The 11,593-nt window shown below is 32.3% G+C and overlaps 1 protein-coding gene and 1 non-coding gene across 2 annotated transcripts; one reads left to right on the plus strand and one right to left on the minus strand.

The window, feature by feature from the left end:
* LOC109326127 (protein WEAK CHLOROPLAST MOVEMENT UNDER BLUE LIGHT 1-like) lies at positions 110 to 4,924 on the minus strand. The gene is made up of 2 exons (XM_019558794.1): positions 3,820 to 4,924; positions 110 to 2,664 (listed from the first exon to the last, which is right to left on the minus strand). Exons 1-2 carry the CDS (start codon positions 4,756 to 4,758, stop codon positions 790 to 792), a joined length of 2,814 nt encoding a protein of 937 aa, XP_019414339.1. The 5' UTR covers positions 4,759 to 4,924; the 3' UTR covers positions 110 to 789.
* On the plus strand, positions 6,453 to 6,525 carry TRNAR-CCU. The gene has a single exon. It is a non-coding gene; the product is annotated as a tRNA-Arg (tRNA).

Raw genomic sequence — 11,593 nt, forward strand, 5'->3', positions numbered from 1 at the left:
GTATATCAATTAAGTTGATGTAAGTACTATATAATTGAATCTTTGAGAATTTTTTTTTAAAATTTCTAAATTTAATGTTACAATAAATAAATTAAATAAATGCAAACTATGGATAAATCTGGCAATGACAAATGATAAAAAGCAACATCAAATGGCCCAAAATAGTGAACCTGCTAGAAATCAGCTCTAAAAATTAGTCTGAAAATAAGAATCACCATAATAACCCTTCCACTTGAACTTAACCATGGCTCAAGCAAGATTTGACCAATGCTTCAGATAAATTATTTCAAAAGAACTATGACTTCATACCTTATATAGTTAGTTATATGGTATATCCATGCATCAGAAGATTGGGAGTTACTTTGAAGCTTCTTCCAGATTTCAATTTGATGAAGTGTTTCCAATATGCACACACCATGGTATTCAACATGCTTCAAATATCATTGTTGAATTTTTTTCTTTCATTCGATCAAAATCTCAATTAAATTTTTACAGAAGTAGAGGTTCAATATTTAGAAGCCTATACACAATACAGAATCATCTTATTTTCTCTTTTCCCACCAAAGATGAACTTATCTTTATGTCCTGACAAAGCCCTGAGTAGGTCACCATATACCATTCTTCCAGAGAGAATGTAAAATCTCAAACCATAAATACAACTACCACCATGTACAAGTTCAGTATAATTTTGAATTGTCTGGCATTTTAAGTCACTGTGAGATCTTGAAAGGATGAGAAGTAAAACAACTGCAACATAAGAATCCATACAATTTCAATTCGGAATTACCCTTACTTTGTTGAATGTGTTTTTCTTCTAGCAAAGAACATCAAAACCCGTGGGAATAACGACCTCTTCTTCTTTTTTCCATGTTTTGATTCTGGGGATGATCCATTTTTATCATGGTCTGCATGCTCAAAAGCCTTTGGACTTGATAAGTAATGTGCAGGACTAGCTGCACCTTGAGCTTGGTCAAAATTATTTGTTTCCTTATTCCCCTCAAAACTGCCCCTCGGGCTTTTACTATGGTTTTCCACTCCTTGGCCAGACTCACCATCCATCCTTCGTTGCTCGCTTTCGGCCCTCCATTTTCTTAGTTCTTGTTCTACACCTAACTTACCTTCCTTTGCCTTCTCAGCTTTATCCATTGCCATTTTCAAAGATTCCCTTTTAGCAGCTATCTCTCTATTCACCTCATCCAACTTCTCAAATGATTTCAACTCAGACCTCTTAGCTATCTCAATTTCAGCATTAACAGATGCAACCCTACTATTAGCCCGCTCTTCTGCATTATGGGCTCGTTTGCTAAGTTCATAGTACTCCTCCAAAGAAAGTGTTACCCCTCTGGATGGATCCACTTCATTGCTCCTTCTAGTTGATTCGCTTTCCTGTAATGCTTTAATTGCGGCTATTGCCATTTTTTCTGAAGCCTTTGCAGACTCTATATCCTTTTGAGCTGCAAGTAATCTACTTTCCATGGTACTCACTCCAGCCTTGACTTGCTCCACTTCTGCTGCTACTTTCTGTAGCTCTTCACGAGCTGCTTGAGCAAGCACGTTGGCCTGATTAGCCTCTTGCGCTGTTTGTTGTAGCATCTTGGGAAGTTCAGTCATTCTCTCTTTGGCTTCTTTTTCCTTCATTTGAACCAAAGCTATTTCTGACCTTGTCCTATCCAGTTCAGCTTTGAGAGATGCTACTGCAATGGAGGTCATTCTCTCTCTTTGCCTGATGGATGCAAGAGTTGATTTTTCTTGTTCAAGTTCCGATTTTAATGATGTAGCTGCTACTTTCAAGAAACTAACCTCATCAGTTGCTTTCTCTTTATTAAGTTTTACTTCTTCAAGTTCCTTTTTGGCTGATGCTACTGCTGCTTGTATATCAGTGTGTGTCTTTTTCTCTGGTACCTTCAGATCTCCATTTGAGATTCCTTCTTCATCATCTTCTTGCTTTAACTTTGATTCCATATAAGCAGATAACTCATCTTTCAGATCAAGCAGCAAAGTAGAGGCTGTTTCCAGTTTAGATTTGAGATCCTTTGCAGACAAAATTTGTTGGTTTAGTCTCTGGACCTCTTCTTCTGCCTGTTTAATTTCCTTCTCCCAAATGAGAAAATCTTGATCTCTTGCCATGACTGTTCCTATCTTTTGTTCCTCTGCTTCCATGTGTGCAGCATGTGCAGTCTCCATCAACTCCTTTGTGGCAATTAGCTCAATAGTTATATTTTCCACTGACTTCTCAACTTCCTTTGATGAGGCAACCGCCTCTTCCGCTTTCGTAATAGCTTCATCTTTATCAGTCATTAATGAAGCGTATTCCTTACGCAATGCTTCCAGCTCCTCTTTCACAGAAGTCAAATCTGAAATAGCTGCTGAATACCTAGCTTTAGCGACCTCAAGTTGTGCCTTGGCTGCAACACTGGAATCTTCTGCAATACCCTGCTCCATCTCTTCCACCCGGAGCTTTGCCAGTTCTGAGTCTTGTCTTGCCTGACGCTCTTCTGTTTGTGCCCTCTCCAGACTAACTTTTAGTTCTTCTATTAGTCTCTTAGTGCTGTCCAGTTCCTTTAGTACTTGAACTTTTGCCTTTTCAGTAGCCTCTGCTTGTTTTCTGTAATCTGGGATCTCCTCATGTGCCTTTTCAAGTTCTTCCTCTACAAGATCGCGTCTCTGTATATCCATAGAAAACCTAAAGTTAAATGCAGTTTCTACATAATAATACGTGTATGGTCACGAGTATAAATAATTTATCCTCTGCATGGCAGCAAACAAGCCAAGAAAAGTTATCAACACGAAAAAACAATTTCTTGTGTTAGAAAGAGCATATATTGGGCAAAGGCACTAGAATTCATTTACTACATCGTTTCTGCCAAAAACGAGCTGATAAACAAGGAAATCATGAGTACAAGCATATAAAATGTATGAGCACTGTAATTGCTTTATTGAGGTATATAATATACTCAGCTTAAAGGGTGACCAATGCATGAGACTCCCACCTATGGGACTTGGTGATGATAGATGTGCGTAGTTTTACCCTGTAGATGGAGAGGCGGTTTCCAGTATTTGAATTTGTGACTTTTTGATCACTAAGCAACAATCTTACCATTGTGTTGAGTCTCACCCTCTATAGAATATGCTCAACTTCTTCAGAAAGAAGTTGATAGGCAAAGGCCAGTAAAAAGATAAAAGACAGTTTGCACCATAAGGTCCAACAACAAAATGCAACTCTAGTAAATTTTAAGCATGTAACATATGCAGAAGGCAAAAACTTTGATACACCACATAGCTATTGTTGAGGAATATACAGGAAACAAAAGTGCCACATTTATATTATATGTGTGCATGTCTCTTAAGGTGTGGTTTTCCTTATACTGTTGTGAAATTGGGTCGACAGTCAACTCAGAATGAGTTTCACATAACAAACGTGCCACATTTTTATTATATGTGTGCATGTCTTATAAGGTGTTGTTTGCCCTATACTTTTGTGAACTTGGGTTGACAAAGAATGAGTTTCGCATTATTATCATCAGCATTCACCACTAGCATGAAAACAACCATCAAATTAATTTTGCAAACCTTCTAGTATTAGTGGTTGTTATATAATTACCACAACTACCACTATAATTAAAACAATTCTGAAGATTATTGCTCTCATCTTTTTCTCCCCTAGTACAACATTTACCTCTTGCCTTCTAATGGATATAGCCTTTAAAAGAAGCCACAACAGTCAAAATAACTCTCTACTTGAAAAGCAATAAGATTAAAACAAAAATGTGAAAGGGTAAATTGAAAATAATCAAACCAAAAAATGCAATATAGATATACCTCCACAGTCTGCATTTTATGAGCCTTCCAATCCACAATTCCTCCAAACTTGGAAACAGCTGCCTTTACAGATTCAAACGGAGCTGCAGTATCAATAAGGGTTCTTGTTGCATCGAGCTGCTTGGCATGATTCGATAAATCAACTTCTCCTACAACACCATCTGCAACATTAGTTTGAGGTGGATCTATCTTTAGTTCATTGTAATCATTCTGAAAATCTTTCGTTTCAGCAAAGTAACATGAGAATATATTCTCATTATCAACATCATTGTCAGGAGTTATTGTACTAACATCATCCTGCCATTTATGGTTGTCAAAGATATTTTCTACAGCTCCTAATCCATATTCTTCTACTAAGGTTCCTCGACGGCTTCTTTCTGATGCATCAACTACAACATTTGCGGTAGAAGTTGATTCACCTATGGAATGATGTTCGTCTTGTATTACAGTTTGACCATCAGAACCATTTGGTAATGCTACTAATTCAGCTAACTCAGTCACTAACAAATGAGTGCCAGACTCAATTTCTCCATTACTATGTAGAACGGTTGGAGCTTCATTGAGAGATTGATTAACCGGTAGGTCTATCAATTCACTGATTTCTATCAGTGGTGTCGCTTCGGCAACTTTCGGAGAAGATTCAGATAACAACTTGTCTTCAACATGTTCTTCCACTAGCGCCTCTCCAGCAACTTTTTTCGGGGAATCAAATATCGGTTTGTCCTCAACATGTTCTGCCACCAATGCTGTTTCTTTAGCAACTTCCAAAGACCATTCTGAGGGCATCTTTTCGTCAATAAGTTTCGCCAGCGGTTTCTCTTCAGAGACTTTGAAAGAGAATTCGAATGGAAGCGTTTCTTCAACATGTTCTGCTAGCGGTATATGCTCTGCAATTTTTGAAGAGGACTCTAAGAGATGTTTGTCTTCAACATCCTCCATTGTAACCAGCAGTTATGGATGCTAATGGTGTATAAACTCTAAAAACAAATGTAATAAGAAAATCAATCAACAAAAAAATGAAAGCAAATGCAAGAAAATTACATCATGTACAATCTTTTCAGACAATTCAATTACAAACAAAAATTCTACCATGTACAAAAATCTAAGAGAAATTGCATCTCTCAATAAGTGGTTACATATTGAGAATTAAAACCTATATATAGCATTTAATTATATTTCATTTCTGTTATAAAAGTAAATCACACATCGCATACCTAATTATCTCGAGTACGATTTAAATATCTGTTGGCCTAATTGCCAATTGGTTTTGAGATGAAACCTTAAAAATTTATAAAGTAATTCCTAATTTGATAAATACTAAGATCTTCATTATTACAATTAAAAACGAATAGGTCTTCCCTCTTCTTCATCCAAATGAAATTAACAAATAACATAACATGGAAAAATAATTAAAAAGAGAAGAAACAGTAACTTAGATTTAAATAATAATAACTCTATGTAGTGGTTAACCTAACCTTGTGATTATGGATGAAATGGAGAAAAACAAAAGGAGAATTGAATTATGGAAAAGTGTGAGTTCATTTCCTTTCATATAAAGTGGAGACAAGTATTGGAAACATGTTATATAGTTATTCCAATAAATAGTAATTCAAAGTATTGTAGCAAAAATTAGAATAAGAAGAAAAGAGATTAAGAGACTCAAATAGTAAGTAATAATAGAAGGAATGGAATGGAATGAAAGAAAGAAAATGAATGAATATGTGAAAGTGGGAACAAAACAATAGTAATGGTTTGTTTCCTAAAAATTTGAGGGGGAAAAAGAGTGTAGCTATAATTAGAGTTCAAAATTTTCGGGATAAAGAAAGAAAGAGACATAATTAATGATGTTATTCACTTAATTCAAAAATTCACACCTCATTTTCTGTGATTCTAGCAAAGGACTATAAAAATGTAATTTTCCAATATTAACCTAACCATTTGTTTTACTATTTTATGAAACCCTCACACTATAATGCTACGACTAGTGATATTAAACCAACAAAGTGTTGATCTAGTAGTGTAAGATTTTACTATATCTTTAAGGTCGAAGGTTCGATTTCTATAAGCGACACATATTGGAAGGGGTAGCCACAATCCCCGAACTCCCCAAGGAATTAGTTCATTGTCCAAAAGGTTAAAGGATACTCTTCATACTGAACAAAAAATAGACAATTTTTAATGTGTTTCTATTTCCTAATCCAATTATGCCTCATACTCCAATGTTACTTTAGGAATTAGCACTAAAGTTAAGTTGAATATTAATACCTTGCTCAAACTTTAGCTTTTGCATAAGTATCATGGTAAGGAGTTAAGTAAGTGATGGATGTTTCAACTAAGTATATTGTTTTTTACTCAATTTGTATGGAATTGATGAAGAGGTGCATATTCATATAAGTTTTATACATATATTAATTTCTAATCCAAAGTTGTATTTTTTTTTAGGTGAGTTAAAATATGGCTTAGAACACATACAAAATTTATAAAATGTATTATTCATAAGTAGCTAATATGGGAAGTGTGTTTTTAGTTGATTATTAAATCAAATTTATAATAGATGTTATGTACATTTATAATCCAAAGGCTATAACACGTATATTGATTATACTTGAACTTTACCACGGTTGAGACAAGCAGCGCCTGTAGCTCAGTGGATAGAGCGTCTGTTTCCTAAGCAGAAAGTCGTAGGTTCGACCCCTACCTGGCGCGTCATTTTTTCTGCTTCTAAACTTGTGGCAACGTCAATTTGCAAGACCCAAAGGGCAATGAAATTGAAACCTAATGTTCACATCTTCACCTATATTGATTAAATGGTTAAGATTAAAAGATACATGAATGAGTTCCCTCACTACATTGAATTTTTTTTGTTTTGTTATAATCAACGACTTTTGGCCTCATAAATTTTTGATTGATTAAGATCTTTAAAATATTACGATTTAAAATTATTTATTTCTCCAACAAGGTAAGAGCAATATATTTTGTGTAACTAGAGTTGACAATAAACCGAATCAATTCGATATTCGTTCAAAATTGATTCATTATTTAGCTCGATAAACTTGGTTTATAAACCAAATGAATCGAATTTGAGCTAGAAATTGAACCTATTAAATAAATAAGTCAAACTTGAGTTAGGTACGATTCATTATGTTCATAAGTTGTCTTTATATATATATATACATATTTATATAAACTAATTTTTATGTTTATTATGATCAATACATTATTTTTATATTTTTTGTTATTATATTTACAAACAAGGTTATATATAAAAAATTTAAAAATAAATAATTATTTGAGTTGTCCAAATGAACCAATTCGAAGTAAGCTAAATAGTTCGTGAACTTTAACCGAGTCAAACTCAAGCTAAAAAAATAACTCGTATGAAACTCAAGTTGAATTTTAAGTCGAACCAATCCTTATGGAGCTAAACTAAACTCTAGTTCAACTCGATTCTGCTCGTTTCATGCAACTTAACCATTTCTTGTTCGTCTCTTGTGCGTAGAATTAAAGATGACATACTTTGTAGTGCTCTTTGCTGGGACCCATATCACTTCATTGGGTGGTCACGAACTTCCCCAGATTGAGGAGCCAACTCAAAGTTTTGGAGAACCGACCAAATTGTCCAATGCTGAGAGAAAATGACGCAAATTTTGAAAAATTGATATATACCAAATTCAACATTCCTTTTGTTTCTATTTTCTCTTATTATTTAGGTACGAGTAAAGTTGTAACAGAGATGTTTCCTTAATTGTTTAAAAAGACATAAATAAGAATATAAATGATTTTCTAACCAGAGTTCAAAAGGACCGAAGGTAATACTTACAACTTACATCGAATTCAAGGGTCCATAGAATCTAAGTGGGGTTGAGAATTATAAAACTTAATTTCTTGCACTTGCAATTCCTTTTTAGTTGGTTATATCACTTTCAGCGAATCTTATTAATATTGCACAAGTTATTAAACCTCTAAAATATGTTCATACAATAGTTCAATGAACCATTCACTAACAAAGTTAGATTATATATATAAAATACTAAGATTAATTCATGTTCAAAAATTAATAAAGATTACCATCATTTGTTAAAACAAAATTTGTGACTAGGTTGTAGACCATGTTTTAGAAGTATAAACAAATGTAAATGATTAACAACATTTTAGTAAAAATTAAGTCATTTTCATAAAAAAATGCAATTTTAAATGAAAATCAACTAGCATGATAGATGTTGCTTAAGTTAAAATGATTACTTTAACCGATATGATTGCATAATCAGTATAATTGATGTACCATATTGATACACGATTGGTTTATTAGTTAAACTAGTCGATATAATATGATTTTCGTAACACTATTTTAGTTGTTTTTATATTGTCATTTTTGTTATTTTCTAGGGAAGTTAGGAGTATAAGTAATATGATTAGTTTTATTAAATGTGTCATTAAAGATATACTTTTATATGGAGAATAAAGTATTTACTCACACTAGAAAATAAGTTATCTCATCCAATTACTAAAATCATAACATATATCATATTTTTAGTAACTGAAAGAGATAAATTATATCCTTATATGATAAGATACTTTAATCTTTTTGTACTCACACTTCATTCTTATGATGACTCATTAAGTTTCTTTCAACTACATGCTAATTAAAGAGGGCATTTTGTTAAAAAGAACTATTAATGTAGAACCAAATTCAAGTGAAACTCTTATATACCAAAATTTTGATCTATATTTTACTATGTATAGGGGGTATATTCTTTATAGAATATTTATCCTATTTGAGTCCACAGATCATAGATTCCACGTTGAGTGATGAGTTGACCTAGACATCATATTCAGTTCAGTTCCATGTCTATGCAATACACACTTCTTCACTCAAGTGGTAGCGTAAATGATGAATGTAATGAACATAGTTTCTCCCATTAACTTTATGAAAATTGAGCTTAGAATATTCTCACCAGAACAGTTGGAAATTAAAAAGTCAATTGGTTCGTACCGGAAACGTCTAATCATGGATATATAGTGGGTGTAAATGTACTAGTTGTTTCGCACTTTTAATGTCCATGAATCGCTTGGAACATACAAATACAAGTGCAAAGAAATACTAATAGTTGCATGGAATATTCAAAAAATAAGAGTAGTTGAAAGTTGGAAAAAGATCACTATACTAGAAATATTATGATGGGGATCACTTGTCCCCAATCGTGTCTCATTTCCTATTACAAGTTAATCATATGTTGACATGTGAATAAAAGAATATTTTTAAAAATAAGAATTGATAAAAAATATCATTCTAATTAATTTGATATATGAAGTGAGACATCATTTAGGATAGGTAATGTGTGTCCGTAGTTACAACCAAAAGACAATCTTAAAGGAGCGTATTAATCATGGAAAAGTTCAAATTCACTATTAACATCCATTAATTTCCCACATTTCCATTAATATTGCATTACATATTTGTGTTGTCTCGTGACTCCTTTCCAATAATGGAGAGGTAAGTGAATTTTTCTTTTATATTTTAAGGATAAAAGTATAATATCATTTTAAATATAATGGATATAAATGTCATTAAGTATTACATTTTTTTTACTTTTATATAGCACTTCTCCCTCATTAATGGAGATAAGTCTCACTCCTTCCCTCGGGACCTATATATACCCCCTCAAACATACAACATTTTCAAGCACCAATTAATCATCTCATACACCCACACGTTCAAATCTTAAACTCTCTTTGAGCCTCTTAGGCACTAAATATATATAATGGCCAATTCGAAACTTGTGCACATGGTTATTTCTATTCTTTTTGCCTTCATGATTTTTAATGGGTCTATAGTTTCAGCTCTAGGAAGGCCTCTGAAAATTGAGAACAAGGAGCAATTAGTGACAACCTACGGAAACAATGTCCAAGAAATGACAACAGTAGTAGAAAATATTGGGTGGTTGCGCCGCCACACCATAGAATTTGACGCCGATGATTTCCGACCAACGGAGCCGGGGCACAGTCCCGGTGCTGGCCACTCCTCCCCACACGGCAACCTAGTTCCAAAGCCATAAATGTACCCATGGTTTTGAATTGAAGTAAAAGTCACGACCACAATATAAAATCATAAATGTACTTAATTTTCAAGTATGCATATATATAATTACATTCCTAGCTTGCCATGTATATTCTATATTCTTAGTCGAGGGATAAACATCATATATTATATATACATATCCCATGCATGTAGAACGTATATAGTTTATGCTTTGTGTGTACCTTATTCATCTTAGACTTAGTTAAGTGCATTCATATTGCTAGTAGATTATAAAAAAGCAGCTTTTATATCTAGATTATATGTAAATACATATATTATTAATAAGTGATGATGCCTTGGTATATATAATATTGGTATTGTTTGGATATCTTTTTTCCTTCTTTTGTTCTTCCTTAACTCTGAAGAAATTAAAGAAAGCCAACACCGCATAATATATAGAATTTGTATCATAGTTACTGGTACGGGTATCATTAAGGAATTTTATTTGGGTATTTTAATTTTTACCAAAGAGAAGCCGGTAGTTATGATTTGAATAATATATATATATAATTGATGAGTTAATGATTAATAGAGAAACAAGTGTTTCAAAAAACAAAGGAAACTACAATTTTAAATAATATATATATTTATTTGATTATAATGAAATTACATTTTTGTCATTAAAAATAAAAGAAAAAACATGCACTAGTAAAGCAGTCTTAGCTATAACTAGTGACTATACTTTTTTTGGTTTTCTAGAGGTATCTCTTATCGGAGACAATTATGTCTGAGTCTGAAACATCTATAAGTATGTGAGATTAATTCTTAGAGCAAATATTTTTTTATCCAACTTAAATTCAAAATTTTGCTTAAGAAAAATAAATCATATACCACTTGAACCAAGACAGGTGAAGGAAGTGATGAAGGTAGATTAATATTAGTGGTAAATAATTGACTTTAACTGTGAGCATTGACATGCTCATGGTATGTACTTGTGTAATTCAATATATGGTAATATTAGTCTATTGCTTAGACTACATTTTTAGGGAACATATCTGGATAAGTATTATTATATGTGTCATGATCTTGTCATTGATTAAAAAATATATATTTGAATTAAAATTTAATTTTAAGTATTTTTCTGATCAATCACAAAATCATAATATATAAGTGACACTTATTATAAGACAAAAAATATACACCCTATTTTGAGTACGTTTCTTTGTGCTACATGGTTTCTTGTTTACAAGCTATTTTAAGTCTAAATTTAAGGGAACATGGCTGATAGTATCCAACTTACCCTTACTTTTTTCTATAAAAGCAAAAATATCGTTATGGACACATTTTAAGAAAATTATTCAATTCTACAAAAATAATAAAAATATTATGATAGTTAAATGATTTGTGGTTGATATTTTATTATATAAAAAATTATCTTGAAAAAGTCACTTTGAAACAAACAGATTTTATATTTAAAAAATAAAAATTATATTCTTTAAAAAAAGTTCACTTTCACACAATATTATATAATACTTATATTAATTAATAATATTATAATACCATCTCCAAATTGACCTGGTGATGAGTGATGACGGCCATTATGTACATGCTCATTCCCATCAACTCATCTAGAAGCAACCAAAAATAATAATGCATTAAACAATATAAAATCTTATATAGAAGCTAATAATATATAAGGGGTTTATTATGTTGATAGTACATCATTCTTTTATTTTATATATATATATATATATA

This window comes from Lupinus angustifolius, chromosome LG14 (genome assembly GCF_001865875.1).
Source record: "Lupinus angustifolius cultivar Tanjil chromosome LG14, LupAngTanjil_v1.0, whole genome shotgun sequence".
Classification (NCBI taxonomy): domain Eukaryota; kingdom Viridiplantae; phylum Streptophyta; class Magnoliopsida; order Fabales; family Fabaceae; genus Lupinus; species Lupinus angustifolius.

Coding starts and splice junctions, on each gene's coding strand:
- LOC109326127 (XM_019558794.1), bottom strand. CDS start 4,758: ATGGAGGATGTTGAAGACAAACATCTCTTAGAGTCCTCTTCAAAAATT. Junction 2,665..3,819: donor ATAAAATGCAGACTGTGGAG/GTATATCTATAT, acceptor ATGGATATACAG/AGACGCGATCTTGTAGAGGA.